General features: G+C 40.1%; 1 protein-coding gene across 4 annotated transcripts in view; it reads left to right on the top strand.

The window, feature by feature from the left end:
• Nucleotides 1-18236, top strand: part of vps8 (VPS8 subunit of CORVET complex) — a 570470-nt gene that overhangs the window by 333595 nt on the left and 218639 nt on the right. For all 4 annotated transcript variants that reach the window (XR_015757598.1, XM_043693080.2, XM_043693078.2 and 1 more), the window contains one exon: nt 16653-16822. Coding sequence is in view for 3 of the 4 variants with exons in the window: in XM_043693080.2 (XP_043549015.2) it covers nt 16653-16822 (170 nt within the window). In the remaining variant the exon portion in view is untranslated. The remainder of the gene's footprint in view (nt 1-16652; nt 16823-18236) is intronic.

Genomic DNA, 18236 nt, shown 5'->3' with positions numbered 1-18236 from the left:
ACTAAATTACATCATTAACTATGAAATAAACTCAATACGGTACACCCAGTGTATATTATGGTATTTTTAAAAATAATGCTCACCTGGTGTTTTTGAGTGGCCAGGTGCTTGCCTCTGGCAGAGGTTAGTCAGTTCAGGAAGCGGCAGCATTGTTGTATTGACCAACCTCTGATAGTAGACTAAGTCCTCAGTATGAGTTTGGAGCCACAGGACAAGGAATAGGTTTTAATAGCGTTGGAAGCAACCTTGGATAAGGGCAGAGGGAGACAAGGCTGGGGTGGGTGTAGTGATTGTAATGAGGTCAGCCAGGTGGAATGCATAGAATGTGAGTTCCCTGATTGTGGCTGTTAATCTGATCCAAACAGGGAGCCCTATCTTTTTTCTGATGAAGGGCTTTTGCCCGAAATGTCAATTTTCCTGCTCCTCGGATGCTGCCTGACCTGCTGTGCTTTTCCAGCACCACTCTAAACTCTGGTTTCCAGCATCTGCAGTCTTCACTTTTGCGTAGGGAGCCCTATCTGACAGTTAAAAAGAGTGTCAGACATTCTGTCACTTTCTGAGAGCTCGCTCTGAAGGAGCTGGATTGGCGTCAAGGACTTTTCACCTGTAACTAAAGGGTGACATGATGACAGGATAATGGCCTCTAGAGTCACTTCAGTGTAGAGAGAGTGAGGCAAGGGCTGGGGGTGGGGTGGGGGGGGGGGGGATAAGCTTAGTGCTAAGGCCAGGGCCTGGGCCCAGGAAGGCAATGTCAGAGAGAAGCAAAACCATGGGAGAAGGAAGTAAGGGCAAGGGAAAGGTAATTCCCTGAGCCTGGAGTGGAGGGGAAAGATGACATTAACCAGGCAATGTCAATGTAATTCAAGAAAATGGACCTTAAAAATGAAATGATATTAAAACTAAAAGAGAAGCAACTTAAAAAGATGTGGTGTTCTAATTTTATTTTGAATTATTTGATTTTTAATGGCTTTCTTATGTTATCTACTTGAAACATTGCATTTGTATGCATTTTAAATCTGTGCACACATTCTGTCAGCATGTTCTTGAGGAAGGCACTATGCTCAGTTTTAGAATGGAAACTTTATGTAAACCTGTCACACAGTAATTAGACACAAATGCAATGGAAGTGCTGCAGCAGGGGAATGTAATTACAGCATGGCAGGTTTACATAAATAGTTTTTCCTAGAAATGTGAATAAAGAACTTTATTAAGGATTTCAAAGTGAGAATAGAATCTGTTTAAAGTGGAGATTGAAGTAGATTTTACATGCGATGACAATTATCTCCAGCTCTCAGGCCTGCATCACTTCATGACTATACTTGGCTCATGATTCCATACTTTCAACTCCCCAGGTGACTAAATGAAAGTAAACATTTAATTAGACTTTTTTTACATTAGTGTCAGTAATTTTTCAGTATTTCTCATTTTGCTTTCCTTCAAAGAGGATTTTGGAACAATTTATGCTTATGTATTGTGTTTTAAATCAGATGAATTTTTATATGTTTAAAAAGCCATAGTTTGCGGTCCCTGCTACAGGAGAGTATGAGGTGTTAGTAAACTAGAGATTGAAAAAGTTTTCATAGTGATCAGATGATCATCATCCTTCCACCTATGTAAAATAATGGACAAGCAACAAATCAAATGTTTTGGGGTTGGGGGAGCTTCATAGTGTGTATGTCTACTGAGAGCTGATGAGACCAATCCGTAAGAGTCAGGTTCTGCTACAATGAAGTAGTTATCAGATGTCTTTGCAAGTCTTTTTCTGTAACGGTGCCTGTTGCTAAGTGGATATACTCGCGAATTATCATGGTGGCATAACCAATTCACACATGATGTTATCGTTTTTCTCTGTCGTCAGCTAGTGTTTCGCAGGCCATCGTGATAGTTTCATGTATCCTTAAATTGGAGCTTTGGGCTTCCTGAAGGCTTTATGGCTACCTCACAATACCGAAAGTCCATAGCTAAGCCAAGGACTAAGTGTGCCCAGACAAATAAAGCTGCTTGTGTCTGATGAATGCCAATATAGTTTCCTTTGATCAAATCAAAAATCCACATTGACGAGAGACTTTAAAGGACATGAGGTGGCACACATATTTTCAGTGATATGGAAGTGATTTTCATCTGCTCTGGATAGTTTTTAGAAGAAACTTTGTTATTTTTCCATTTGGTCCAATACTACTTAGAGTATGTTAAATTTCTCGTAGTGCTAGTACAATGTTTTGAACTCATACAGGACTTTGGTAGTCTGCTATTTCTTCAGTTGTGTCCTTCTGTAACAAGAGGAAAGAGGAAACAGCAATATGACATCAGAAAACCAAATTGAAGGAGATACACGCATTAAAATTTCTTCCTGCTAACAGAATGTTTCAAGCCCAGGGTAATATAGGCCTGCTTTGTTTGGAAGAGCAGTTGCTAAAGTGGCTCCACTTCTGCATTAAGGCTTGTACAGACTCGTGTCACCTAAAGTCAACTGTCAGAGTTAACACATCATTGTCTAACCCTGTCACGGTCACTGTACATTTATTGTCCTCCATTCTTAGGCTGCCACAGGCAAATAATGTTAGGCATACTGTAGTTCTTTCTCACATTTAGCATGTGTCTGATGAAATGTTTTCCAGAGGAATACTTCCCTTGCTTGCCCATGCAACCAGTAACAGCAGGTAGAGTTTCATTTATTGCATCCACAGTTATCCATAAAAACACACTGCCTTCATGATTCTCAAGGGTGCCACTGCATTGACGTAAGACTGATGTATGGTTACTAGTAATGTCTTATGCACTTCTGCGTCTGATTTCCTCATGTTATTTTTTAATTTTGTACTGAACATCTTGCTGTTTGTGTTTACTCTGGAAGAAAGAAAGAGATCAGAGACTTGGAGGAGATTTTATATTTTAGTTTGCATTCAGAGACTCTGAATTATAATTGACAGGATCTCGCTCTAAATCTAACAATTTTAATGACAACTTAAACAAAATAGTTCCAATTCAACCATGCAGTTGCCCTTAGGTGGGTAGTTTGAGAGGAATGTGGGTCCATTCGGAGTAATCTTCCCTCAGGGAAGGCAGTGGTCTAATGGTTTTATTGCTCGACTATTAATCCAGTGACCCAGCTGATGTCCTGGGTTCGAATCCTGCTATAGCAGATAATTCAATAAAGACCTGGAATTAAGACAGTAATGATCATGAAAACCATTGTCTGTTTTCAGAATAACTCATCTAGTTTACTATTGAACTGTTGTCCTTACCTGGCATGACCCTCGTGACTCCAGATCCATAGAAATGTGGTTGACTCTTCACTGCCCCTGGGCCTTTCAGCATGGGTAATAAATGCTGGCCTAGCCAGTGACACCCACACACATTAATGAATTAAAAAAACTTTGACCGAAATGCTCTGCTTGGTTTGCCTGGACTGACCTGGTTTTGATTATTTAGCACATTCCAAAATGTTTCCACTTGAGCGGTCATCTAGAATTTAAAATTAAGTTTTATTGTGACATATACTCAAGTACAGGGATACAGACGTACAGTGAAAAGTTTACAATGTCACCATTCATGACGCCATCTTAGCTACAAGTTACCTAGGTAGAAAAATAAAGAAATAGGTTAAACCTAGGGCATATTCCTGTCTCACTGCTGCTATCAGTCTGGTTCTGTCAGCCTCTTCTGACTTCAGCCATTTTGCCATAGAAGCATAGAATAGAATCCCTAAAGTGTGGAAACAGGCCCTTCAGCACAACAGTTCCACACTGACCCTCCGAAGAGTAACCCACCCAGACTCATTTCCCGAACCTATTACTCTATATTTATCCCTAACTAATGGAATTAGCCTACACATCCCTGAACACTATGGGCAATTTATTGTGGCTAATCCACCTAGTCTGTACATCTTTTGGATTGTGGGAGGAAACCAGAGCACCCAGAGGAGAATGTGCAAACTCCACACCAGACAGTCACTCGAGACTGGAATCAAATCCAGGTCCCTGGCACTGTGAGGCAGCAGTGCTAACCACTGAGCCACCATGCCACCCTAGATGAAATTATTAAATTAGTTTACAAGTAAATCAGTTTCCAGTTTCTAAAGAAAGCTTCAAATTTAACTTGAAAGAAGTTTAGTGTATTTTTACCCATTGAAGCCCATTGATGGGGTAAAAACTTTGGAGACTTTTGAGATTATATACAACCCTGGCTGCATCCTAGAGATTAGCATAAAACTGCTCTGCATTATAACTTTTCTCAGAGTACAACAGGATTTTGATCAGATGGGCCAATGGGCTGACGAGTGGGAGATGGAGTTTAATTTAGATAAATGCAAGATGCTGCATTTTGGAAAAGTAAATCAGACCAGGACATATATACTTAATGGTAAAGTCCTGGAGAGTGTTGCTGAACAAAGAGACTTTGGAGTGCAGCTTCATAGCTCTTGAAAATAGAGTTGCAGGTAGATAAGATAGAGAGAAAGGCATTTTATATGCTTTCTTTTATTGGTCAGAGCATTGAGTTGGGAGGTCATGATATGACTGTTTGGGACATTGGTTAGGCCACTTTTGGAATATTGCTTGCAATTCTGATCTCCCACCTATTGGAAGGATGTTGTGAAACTTGAAAGGGTTCAGAAAAGATTTACAAGGATGTTGCCAAGATTGGAGGATTTGAGCTATTGGGAGAGGCTGAATAGGCTGGGGCTATTTTCTCTGGAGCATTGAAGGCTGAGGGGTGACCTAATTAACGTTTATAAAATCATGAGGGGCATGGATAGGATAAATAGACAAGGTCTTTTCCCTGGGGTGGATGAGTCCAGAACTAGAGGAGTTGAAACTTTATTGCTGGAACAGCACAGCAGGTCAGGCAGCATCCAGGGAACAGGAGATTCGACGTTTCGGGCACAGGCCCTTCTTCCTGAAGAAGGGCCTGTGCCCGAAACGTCGAATCTCCTGTTCCCTGGATGCTGCCTGACCTGCTGTGCTGTTCCAGCAATAAAGTTTCAACTTTGATCTCCAGCATCTGCAGACCTCACTTTCTCCCAGAACTAGAGGACACAAGTTTAGGGTGAGAAAGGAAAGATATAAAAGGGACTTAAAGGGCAGCTTTTTCACACACACGGTGGTGTGTGTGTGGAATAGGCTATCAGAAGAGGTGGCGGAGGTTGGTACAATTACAGTATTTAGAAGGCATATGGATGGGTATATGAATAGGAAGGGCTTAGAGGGATATGGACCAAGTGCTGGGACTAGATTGGGTTAGGATATCTGGTTGGCATGATAGAGTTGGAACAAAGGGTCTGTATCTATAACTAACAAGTGTTCAAAAGGTTCTATTCAGTTCAGCAGTTTCACTGTAATTAACAAGTAACAATCTAATTGGCAAGTATCATACCCATTCAGTCACCAAAAAGTAAACACTGTTCTTAATTCCTAACGAGTTAACCCTTCCATTTATGGACTATTTCAAACACACTTGGCTTATGAATGTTCTTAGGAATCCAGCCATTGAGTGGGAAGTAAAATTAATGCAGTCTGGCTTGTTGCTGAACCCTTCGTCTTAGGAATGAAGCCCAATTAGGCCAACAAGCCTGCTCAAATGAGGCAACCATTCTGGGTGATGTTAGCACACGTCTATGGGGAAAGCACGGACAGCTAATCTCAAAATGGGGTGAATCTCAAATGGCCATCTTTTGTGGTTGTATCCTTGCTCCAGGATAGATTTTGATGAGAAGCTATCACATATCTACATTCTTCAACTCTTAATGAAAGGTCAATGACCTGATAGTGTGTGAATTGCTGAGTGTTGCACCTCCTTTTATGTTTCAGTGTAAACCCTGGTAAATGTGAGAGGTACAACTGCTATGGTGTCAGTAGTGCCACATTGGTCAGTACAATTGAGTGAGAGACACAAGTATACATGAGGGATCAGATGGAGATGCCTGGAACCCATTCTTATGTGTGACAGTCCTCTGCAGTGGAACACTACAATGCTAACTTTCACACTCAATGGTGTGAAGCATTGAGTATACAGTGGTACATACTCTGGCAGAACAGGATCATTTGTCCTTTTCCAACATGGGAGCCAGGGTCTTTTAAGTGACTCCCACAGCCACTACTATTCACACGGCCTTCATCAATCAGAATGGCCTCTCGTTGCTATTAGCGGGAAAAATAACTTACCGTGTCTTTTGAATAGTCTTTGGGAGAAACTCTAGTGAGGTATCAGTAACATGTGGTACTGCTTTTCCCCTGGTCTCTGACATCTTTAGGGATGGTTGGGGGTGATGAGCAGGAGTTGAGTGATACACCAGGGTTGCAAAGGGACGACTTTCAAACATGGAGTCTGAAATTTGGAGCCTGGAAGGCCCTGATGGGGAATAGAATTTCCTTCCCACTTGCCTGTAAACTTTGGGGCATTTTATCCATTTGTGAATATTTAATGAGCTAGGAAGAACATCATTGCATGGGATAAATTCCTTCCTGCTTGCGAGTGGAAATCCTTCTTGTTTTCCTACCCACCTTCATACTTGGTCTTAAAGAAAATAAAACTCCATCTACAGAGGCTGAACTGCTTTGTGATCAAATCCATGTTTCGACTAGATTCTGTGTCATACGAATCGCTGAAATTCTCAAGCAACAGTTCCATTGCCAGGAGAAGTCCAGTGGCTTCCTGCAACGGAGCCTACTGAGAGGTTCCTGTATGACAGTGGTTTACTGTTTGTTACATAACTTCACTCTGCAGCAGGGCCAACACATGGTGGCACTATTGGATGAGGGAAGGGAACATTGAAATAGAGGATGAGGAAGAAGTAGATGATAGGTCAAGCACTTTGGAAGTAATTGATTGACGATCCTGCCCATTATCTCTCCCAGATCTTTCATGCTCATCGGAACTGAAAGACAATGTTTTTCTTTCCCCTGCTAACTAACGTTGCAGAGTCATCAATCACACACACAAATTCCATTTTTTACACTTTAGTTGAAGCTTGGGACAGAAAATGCAAGTGGCAGTGACATCTTCCGGAGATTTCTCCCTTTCAGTCTGTACACTATCTGAAGCATTGGGAAAAATAAACAAGTAAATCTTAAACTCAATGTTCACAATACCCAGTTGTCATGCTGAATGTGAGAGGGAGAGTTAGCTAGAAAGATGAGAGGAATGCATTTAAAGAACGAGGTAAAAGTGATTGGGAGCCTCACCTTTCCAACTTGTTTAACTTTGTACACTTTGATCTGAATGTAAGAGCAATACCTCTACCACTGACCTGCTCAGTTGCCTGCCCATTGCTGCTGGCTAATTTGGCCAGATGCATTTTTTCATATTGCAATACAATATGCCTTCCTTTCTCTTTCAGTACAAGCTCTATTGGAGAATCTGAATGATTCTGCTTCAATAGCCCACTCTCAATCACCAACTTTGAAATACTCCTTTGTCTTTTAAGGGCTGCAGGTTACTGTTAATGCAGTGCTCTCCCCATAACAATGAGCTTCCTATATTGCGATGACGGCTGACACCTCATCTGTTGAATGTAGTAAGGCCAGATCATGAAAATTGTTTCACAACCTCCTGATCTATCGATCAGAGGCATTCAGTTCAGATCGTAGGGGCTTTCTGTTGTTGCCACCACTGTTCCCACTGTCACCACAGATCATCAAATTGCATGATTAAACATTTGGCAGTCTGAGAATGCTTCTGAATTATAAGATACTTTGACCAATTACAGGGTGAATAGCACTGCTGAATGACAGATTACCAAAGGCAAACCTGAAATTTGTAATAAGTTCTTGTGCTATATAGTGTATAATCTACTGCAAGTTAATGGAAGATAAACAAATTGAAGACAATGATTCAAACCAATTATATTGTGCTTCCATGCTCACTTCGTATATAGTCAGTATTTGAAAAATAAACGGTTGATTTACTTTTTGTTCCATACTCCTACCTTAGTTACACAAACTGTCAGAATCAATTTAGCATCTCGTCTGATACTTCCCACCCAGTCCTTTCTGCTTCCTGTTATTGAATTTATTCTGTGTCCATAACACTATTGGTTGATTAGACAATTGAGTCTTTAATTGCATCACTTCAGCTAAAAGCTACTTCTGTTCCACTTTGGATATTGTATACTGACACTCTTGTCATCCATAATATTGTGCCCATTAGAAATTCATAAATCTAATGGGGGTGAATTTTTATCATTTAGATTAAAACTAATTGTCAACTTTACTATTGGAGTTAACTTGAGGGTTTAATGTATTATGTTTCGGTAATGTAATTGGGGCTAGTTAGCTCAGTTGGCTAGTTTGCAATGCACAGTGATGAGAACAACCTGAGTTTAGTTGCATGAAGGACTCTCCATCTCAACCTCTCCCCTCGCCTAAGGCTTGGTGACCCTCAGGTTAAACCACCAGTTAGCCTCGTGGTCCTCTGGGACGATGACATCTTTACTTTGTGAATGTGATTCATTGAATGAAAAACACTGAACATTCAGGCAACCAGACAGCCAAGAGCAAAGCTTTACCTGAAATTATTTCAATCTGCATTGTGGAATTACAAATTTCAGTCTGTTGCTTCCTTTGCCATGATAATGGTCTCAGCCATATTGCTATCTTAATCATTCAGAGCCATCTGAAGAGGAAGTTTTGACCCTTTAACAAATTATTATATTGTGTTGTTCACTAAAGGTAACTTGGTAGGAAAAAATGTTTTCTCTTAAGTTCACACAATTCCAAAGAGTGATGGCTGTAATATTACTCTGTAGTTCTAATCAACAGAACTCCCTCTTGTTCTGCTTCAGAAATTAACTAAAATGGTAATGTAACAATGATCTCACTTTAGCGGGATACAAACACCTTAAAAGATTTTGATGAAATGAAACTGAATTGAATTCTGGATGCCAGCTAACAGCAACCACACATAATTTGATTTAGGTTAATTATGACCAGAAAATATTGAAGGCAAAAATGCTCAACTGGGGAAAAGCTACGTTCTGTAATTCCATAATTCAGCATGTGTAAATTGGAAAAGCTGATTCTGAGTTTATGTAATAACGGAAAACATTCAGTGAAAGTCTAGGTAAAATCTAGACATATTCCATCGAATAATATATACATAGACTATTCAAGGCTATGGGGTTTTGGATGAAGGAAATGAAAGGTAGAGCAACAACCTGTGAGGTTTGTGGCAAATGTCAGGAACAAAGTGTAGTTCATAACCAAAATGATTATGAAAAGTAAGCACGGTTATGAAAGATAATTGATAGGAGAGGCAAAGAAAGACTACCGTAAAAGAGCAACAAGCAACATTAAATTGAACCCCAAAACAATTTATAAACCTATGATTTTAAGAGATTCAGTTAAGAAAAATCGGATCTGTAAGGCCCCAAAGGTAAATTGCCATGTGTAGATGGTAGATATGGCTGAAGTATTAAATTAATACTTTTGATTAGATGTCACAAATGGGGCAGATATTGAAAGAAAAGAGGGTAATTATCTACAGAGACATAGATAGAGGAGATTAACCAAAGGGCGAGTCACTGGACGTTAAACATTAACTGTGATTTCTATCCACAGGCATTGTCAGACCTGATGAGCTTTTCCAGCAATTTCCCTTTTTGTTTCTGATTTTGAACATCTGCAGTTCTTTCATTTTTTACAAATCAAGAAGGAAAAATGAAAATAGCAAAGGCATTGTTGACCATCTTTTACTCAACATTGTATTGAAGAGTATTGCCAGAGGACTACAGGCTTTCTAACTTATATCCAGTAATGATTGAGGGATAAGTCAGGGAATTCAGGCCAGTCGGCTGAACATCAGTAGTGGGGAAGTTATTGGAAACTTCTATCAAGGATAAAATAAGTTTTTGTTTGGTAAGAAGGTGTGTGTTAATCAAGAACTTTTACACAGAATTGTTGAAAGTAAATCTTGTCTAACTTGATTGAATTCTTTGAGACAACAGGATGTTGATCACCAGGTGTAGTAGATAATCAATATGTGGGGTTAAGTGTAAGGTCATGGAAGTGTAATCCAGAGGCCCAGACTGATGCTTTCAGTTTATTGGTTTTGAATCCCACTATGGCAGATAGTGAATTTGAATTCAGTAATATTTTTTTTTAAAGAGCTTGTCAATTGTAATAAAAATTCCTTAAGGTCCTTTAGGAAAAAAATCTGCATCCTCACCAGATCTGGCTTACGTGTAACTCTCAGCCCACAGAAATGATACTTAACTGCACTCTGGCTCTCTAGGCTATCTCAGGACGTTACAGATCGGCAACAAATCAAACCTTACCAGTGACTCCTACATGCCATGTAAGGATTTAAAAACAGGACTTTTAGAAGACATTAAATAAAGCAGCATAAAAATGTCTGACTAAGAAGATTAAAAACCAAGGCACTAAGGCATAATGAAGGAATTGACTAATTAACAAGAAGCAGAAATGGAATTTTTTTTTAGATTTTCCACAAAGGCCAATTATTATTTTGATTTGTATAAGAGGATCTTAGCTTGGGCGTGTAAACTTTCCAGGTCGTATGAAACCGCAAATTAGTAGGTATTTGCAAGAATAGTTATAAGACTCAGGAAAGCATAATAGCCAGGATGGTAAAGTGAACTCAAATGTGGCAGATAGCATTCAAGATGGAAAGTCATAAAGTGATGCACTGAGTTTGAAAAGACAATATTGGAAATGAATGAATTTTGAAAGGTGTAGAAAAGCAGAGGAAATTGGTGTCAATAGGTGAATTCTTAAAGGTGCAGAGAAAGTTGAGTGGGTGGAATCTTCCAGGGGTCTGAATGATAAATGCTGTGGTGAGATTTGTGGCATAACCAAATGAGAAGTTGTACAAGGCCCATCTCAGCATCTTGTTTGCATCTTATTTACTTTTGTTGAATGAAGGAACAGATTTCTCACTTGCATTGATAGGTTACCAATTTGAAAAATTCATTAAATGGCTTAAGAATGCCACAACTCACCGCTTTAAAATTCAGCTTCCTATCTTACCAAATGTGCGTAACAACGTGGTGAATTCTCAAGATGGAAGTCAGAGCGGGTACCTGGTGACTTCAGCTCATCACTGGCTGTAAGTGGCATCTATATTGCTCAGCACCAAATCTTGGGACACACTCAATGGCTGTCAGCTACCGCCCATCCATGGACTTTGCCATTCAACATTTGCCAACCTCTCACGACCATCACAGCGTCTATCTGATTCACCTGCAGGCCATTTAGGAGATACAGACTTGCATTGCAAGGAGCACCAGTCACTAGCATTGAAATGCTGCTGCAAGAACTCTTTGTGTGTTCAACGGCAAGCACGCAGGTCACAGTTGGATCGGGCAGTATCTCAGGGCTGCCAGCAAGCTTTCTTCACACTCACCCACTTAGGTGCTCATATCATGCCAGCCTTATCTCACTGTGCTGTGCTGTACCAAAGAGTGCAGTTGCACAATGAGGCCATTGCCTGGCTTGTCAGTCGTCCTTTGTCAAGGGACAGGGGACACAGGCATCTTGTTTTATGGCACTATGCTATATCAATATCACATCCACAAGCATGCCAACAGCTTACATATGGCAAACACATATACATGCAGCAAGCGGTTCGCCATGTACTAAAGTCTTGGGGGAAGTCGTCCTTAGTGAACCCCTGGCAGGGCTATCAGCCATTAGGTCCCAATGCAGTGAGTCAAGGGCTCACTGATGTCAGTGCAGGAGATTTGCCATGGTGTCTGGTCATGTTGGTCGGGGATCTGTGCTTCTGCCGTTTGGGACGTGGGTCACAGTCAGTCTTGTGGCTTCATAGTAACAGCCAGTCCAGGGCATAGGGCTGATGCGATCAGGGAACTATACAGGCTTCAGTCAGGGTCCCGGCACTTCTCATCTGGGCTGTCTGGTTTGGTTGCTCATGGATGCAGTCTATAGGCTCCCATCACCAAAATAAGGAAAAGGAGATTGTGGGATAAGGGAGGAAACTACCACTAGAAGGAGACATGGGAACCTATTTTTCAGGATTGGGTGCTGCAGGCTGGGGCAAGGAGGAGGGTGCTAACTCTTTACAAGGTGGGTAACTGTATTTGTGCTAGGAGGACATAGTAAAGCAGAGATGGGAAGGGGGTCATGCAGAGGGGGGAGGTTTATCAACCAACAGCAGCACTCTGGCTTCAATACAGGGTATGACTACACTTGACATGGTCTCCACAAATGCCAGGGGCTGAGGGGGAAGGTGATCAGGTGCAAGTTTAGACAGGGTTGGGTGAGACCTGGAGAGATGTGAAGCCTATGGGATTCATGGAAAGGGCTACCAGGAAGGGGATCTGCAGGTTTGGGGCCTCATTGACACACCTAATTCCATCATGCTGGAATTTGAAAAGTGCACAACAGGAAAGGAATTAGGGCAGGGTAAGTGCCTGGAGCCGAAAGGGAGGGGAATGTCGGACCAGCCAATATGATGCCCTTTAAAGGGAAATCATGCTACTCATGAACCCTGACCTGAGGTGTCCCTATTCCCTGGCCACCCTAATGCACTGATTCCCAGTATGCTGCTCACCTCCCTATCCTAGACCTTGCTGAACAACTTATTCAGCACCAACTATTTGGCGCACATAGGTTTGGCGGCATGGTTTACTTTGCCGTCTTGGAAAAGGACACCGCTCATTTTCACCACCCCATCCACTAGGTCCCTGGCAGAGAATCATGACGCTGTCTGCAACCTGTTCAAAGCACCTTCAACACACTAGTGTGTGATGAGTGCTGAGTTGATCTAGGATTAGTCCGTTGTAAGATGGAGGGCAAGAATGAGACATGAGAGAAGCATTTCTGGTTGGGTAGATAGTTAATAAGGTGAGTTTGGTAAGATACGCAAGTTTTAGATAATGAGGACTACAGATGCTGCTAAGTCAGAGTCAATAATGTGTGGAGCTGGAAAAAGCACACCAGGTAAAGCTACATCAGAGGAGCAGGGGTGTCGATGTTTCATCAAGACTGGGGAGGGGGAAAGGGGGTTGAGAAGATATGATGAAAAATCATCAGGCTTTGTGTTGAGAAATCCTGCAAAGTCTTGATGCAACTCACATTTAGCAAACAAATAGTTATGAATCAATTTATGGTGAATAAAATATACATATGGCCTATTTGTGTTTAAAAGTAGAGGAATTAAACATAAAAGCAAGGAGAAAGTCAGCCTCACTTGGAGTTTTGTGGATACTTTCAGGGCAATACATTGTAGTGAAGATATGAGTTTCAGAAAAGGAACAGGGAGGCATACCAGAATGTTATCAGGAAAGATGGGAAAAGTTGAAAAAGTTAGCACTGTTTGACTTGAAATAGAGAAAGTTAAGAGGCAACCTGATAGAGGTTTTCAAGATGACGAGAGGTTTTCATAAAGTAAAGAGAGAGAAGCTACAACCAAAGACCAGTGAATAACCAGAGGCTACAAATGCAAAATAATTGTCGACAAATCTAGAGTACTGAGAATTTTTGTTACTCAAGCTGTTGGGATCCAAAGCATTCCAGCCGAAAAAGTAATTGTAGACAACTACATAAATAACTTGAGAGAGTTGGACAATTAATTGTGGGACAACGCACAACAAAGAGCCAATGTGGACTTTTTGTGGCTGAATAGGCTCCAGCATTACAAGTCTCAGTGATTCTCTGATTGTAAAAACAAATGAAAGAAATGGTCAAAACAAATTAAATGCGCGACATCATATTGGGTGCAGGAAGCCTTTTTATTCATAGATTTGTGCAACATCATGAACAACAAAACATCCTTAGCTACAGCCCCAAGCCTCAGCTGAATCGGTTATCATGATTTATGTGTTAATTTGATCAATCTTATTGAGGGAAACTAAAATCTCTGTGTTTTGCAGGTGCATCAGAATTGATTTTCTAACAAAAGTTCTTCTGAGACAAATTTGGTTTTAAAACAGCAACCATCTGTTCTTGGTAATGCATGACTGTAGTGCTGATGCTGCAGATGACTACTGCATGACACTGGGTTTGAAGAGATGTAAGAATGTAAATGGTTTGAATATACAGACCAAAGATGTTTCCTGAAATTGTCCTTTGCTTCAAAAGCAAACAAGTTTCTTTGCAGTGTTCACTAGCACATTTTTTTACACAGATTTTGGCTGTATCTTCAAAAGCTGCCACTGTATCTTTCAATGATATTACTTTCTTCCACGGAATGTACACCATTTATAAAGAGATAGTTAGGTCTACGAACAGTTCACTTGCAGGAATGACAAGGTCAATGCAGTTTAATTTCATCCTCAATTTTAGTGAATTCTTTGATCTCAATTTATAAATCAGTTGGATGTGTCCAAGCCTTTGTTTTAATGTTGTTATCTCAAGATTAAGGCGAGATTCAGAACCAGAAAAATTAATCCCCTTTAACTCGTTGATTATTTATTCACATTTAATGAGTCTATTAGTCCTAGTACTTTCAATCAAAGGCACACCTGAGCATTTCTATATCAGTAAGTCTCTTCTGTTCTCTTTCCTATACAACATGTTTTCCATATTCCAAGGTATTGAAACTCTGTTTGCTGATATAAAAAGGAATCGGCTATATTGAAATTTCAATTTCGGTATGGCAATTAATCTCAATTGGTTGCTGTGTGATGTTAATTTGGAACAGTCACTCAGCTCATACAATGAAAGGCACTGTGTTAAGCTGTTTTGAATTTCTTGCTTAACCCTCTGAGCTCTGTACCTCCATTGCAAAACCTGCTGCTTTCATCTGCAAATTAAACTTTTGATTGGAAATGCTGCTGTAATAAACTGTATCAGCTTTAGAAAAAGGAATCTTCCTGATTATTATTTGTTTGCTGTGATGCTAGCTGGGAAATAGTAATCAGTGTTGACTAAGTTAATTTAATTTATTTATTCTGTACATGAGAGAGATTCTCCTTTATCACCCATGTCAATTAGAAAGGGGGACTTCAAAATAGTTTGTGTTACAAAAATGAGAGGAAGGAATTATAGAAGGAAATATCACACATTTTCACCATTTGGTTGTTTTGAGTGCCCGTTTCAATCATTACATCATACTTTGATCAGATTGCTCTTGTTTATATTCCTGTTTAGTATGCTACATGTATGAAAATATCAAGAGGAAAATGTATATAAATTACAACACCGCATTTTCTGTTACCTTTTATATTTTATTTATGTGGTTGTGACCATCCATAACGTTAGTTTAGAGGAAACAGAGATTTCCTTGTTGGGTCACCATTGAACAATGAGCTGCAATCGCTGACCCATATCTTTATTCATTTCATTTCCTTTTCTTTTCTTAAAATGATGTTCTAATCATTAAAAGTTGGCAAGCTTAGAGATGACATAGCTGGGCAATGAAACTGTTTTATCTTTGAGTGCTCACATTCACTATTCTTCTGTCAGCTACACAGATTTAATGAAAAGGGAATCTCTTTTTAGCCTACAATTGACCTGAAGCAAATGCACAGAAGAGTACCTCAGACATGCCTTATTTCATACTTCCATTTCCCACATTAACTTTTCTAAACTTATTTGAAACTCATCGCAAGTTTTTTTTCCCCTAAACTTGCTACCAAGATGCAATACAAGCAACAACTGAAAAGATAATCTGATGATTAGTTGAATCACATAAATCCAACAGAAAGAGTCATCTTCTTGGGTTAAGAGTGACCAGATATCAAACTTAAATGTTATCTAAGGTTAAATGTTGGGCATTTATTCAATTTATAAATCAGTTGCATGTGTCCAAGCCCCGCCTTTATTTTAATGTTGTTATCTCAAGATTAGGGCAAGATTCAGAACCAGAAAAAAGTGGAGCTATTATACAGACTGTGAGCTTATTCGCTGTGTTCCTTCAAGCCAGGGCTAGGTCTATTTCATTCAGGGGTCACTTGTAGAAGAGCTAAAACAGTGCCAATATGATCACCAAGACTAATTTTGATTGATTAGAAACAATGTCCTGGATATTTTTTCCTAATAGGGAGGAATATTCTGAGTTTAATCCTCACTAGGTGACTGCTTTTGGGTGGGCTTAGCTCTCTCTTTTTCTCTGAGTATTTGCATTTATACATGGCCTCCCAATGAATTATGGAGGGTAGATGAGATAATGTATCCATTTTGTCAAAGGGAAGAGTTTCCTACCATGGATTACAATGGCTTACTGTTTTTATTTGGGTGGCAGAATTGTGTATGTTGAACATCATATGCTGTCGTTTAGCTGTTTGGCAGTAGCGTTAGTCTTGGTAGTAATGTTAAAGAATTTAACTTGATAACAGATCCGTTATCAGACATATTGAAAGCTATGTAGGGCCAGTGAAAAGTGGCCTTGACAGGATTTACATTTGTATGGTTTTCAATTCGAAAAAAAGTTTTACTTCAGTCACCATATGATTGATTCATTTGGAACAGATGAGCTTCTAAATTCAGCAAAAGGCTATTGTGGTGATCACAGAATAATTTACAAAGACATTACTGACCAAAGTAAGCACCTTCACCGACCAATCAATCCTTAACATTTCAAATTGCACTTTATCAATAATCAGAATCCAAGTCATCCCAAATCCGTGACTAAAGAAAGAGTACACATTGACAGAGGGTTAATGAGTGGCATGGATAGGATTTTGCAAACATAGATTTATTTTTAAAATAAAGGTGTCCAAATATTTGCTTTTACAGACTTTGCTAGAAACCACAACTAAACTCCTGAACCATGACCTCCATTGGTCACTGTGCAACCTGCGTGGAGCTGTTAGCAAGGGTTTGAATCCTAAACAGGAGCATTGCAGTGTCTGCCTGCAGCAATATAAGAGGAAACAAGAAGGCACTGAAGAAGTCATCATTTTTAGGTAAGTGCAACCTTCTGTTAGTAATTTTCTAATAACCACTTGTATCCTTCTATTAGCCCCTGCCAATTTCACCCTTTTTTTTTATTCTTGCTTAATTTCAAAGGCACATGCTCATTGTTAAGATAATTCTCTTTTCTTCAAAAACAGAGTTGAGAAAATTGTGATAGTTTGGGACTGATTTAATGTAAGGTGAAATTGAATCGTGAAGGTGGCCACATGACCTCCTGTGAATTCTGCCCACCAGCTGGCCTCGGTGGCTTAGTTGCTATGGGGACAAGAAGGATCCAAGTCAAAAGAGTCACAGAGAATGTGCAAGAGGTTTACACCTGTAGGCAAGAGCATTTCTGATGACTTCCTGTTTGTAGATCATCAGTCTCAGAATCGTAGAGGGAAGCAAAGTTAGGAATGCCATTGGTTTTATAAACAGTTGGGCTTGGACCTGTCTCTTGAACTCAAAGGCAGAATGGATTTGTGGATCTGGAGATTAGCTACTTAGCATTTCTACGTGAACACATGGCCCATGTAAATCATGTTGGCATCGAGATGCGCCTTGAATGCAGATTAGTCCCCCCCACAAAAGCCATTGTAACATTGGGTTACATCTCAAAATGGTTGAAGCATGTTGTCAAAGGGGAGAGTGAGAAGTTGTTGTACACATTGTCAGGAGGTACATAGTCAGGGAAAGGGTGAAGGCTTTCCAGAGTGAACAAAAGAGGCTGGGTAAAAGGTTCTAAAGCAGAACCTCAAAGGTAGTGGTCTCTAGTTTATTCCCAGTGTACCTTCTCATGAGAGTGGGAATAAAAGGATACGGCAGGTAAATCAATGGCTGAAGATATGGTGCACTGTGAAAGAATTCAGATTTTTGAATCATTGGGATCTCTTCTGGAGCAGAAAAGACCTGTTCAAAAGGGATGGGTTACACCTGAACTGGAAAGATACCAATATCCTGGCAAGGAAATTTGCTCGTTCTATTTCGGGAGCCTTAAACTAGTTTAGGGGTGGTGGGGGATGTTCCTAAGTAGTAGTAAAAATACAAAGACAGATGAGAGTGGTTCTTAATCAGAAAAGAGCAAGTTATAGAAAAGGCAGACAAGAACAAGTCAGAGAATGAGGTAACTCTGAAGAATTAAATTGAACTTTTCTCAGTGCAAGGGGTCTTACAGGTAAAGCTAATGAACTCTGGGCATGGATGGGAATATGTGACTGGAGCATAATATCTATTACAGCAACTCGCCCAAGGGAAGGACAGGACTGCAACTCAGTGCTCCTGGTTTTAGATGCTATGGAAAGGATAGAAAGGGAGGCAAGAGAGGAGGGGAGTGGTGCTTTTGATTAAGGAAGACATTACTACTGTATTTAGAGAGGATGATTCTGAGGGATCGTCCAGTGAAATTAGAAATAAGAAAGGGATGAT

This window comes from Chiloscyllium plagiosum, unplaced genomic scaffold (genome assembly GCF_037043375.1).
Source record: "Chiloscyllium plagiosum isolate Xiang-an unplaced genomic scaffold, Cpla_swu_hap1 HiC_scaffold_7, whole genome shotgun sequence".
In the NCBI taxonomy this organism is placed as follows: Eukaryota; Metazoa; Chordata; class Chondrichthyes; order Orectolobiformes; family Hemiscylliidae; genus Chiloscyllium; species Chiloscyllium plagiosum.
This window is presented reverse-complemented; position numbering and strand designations above follow the sequence as displayed.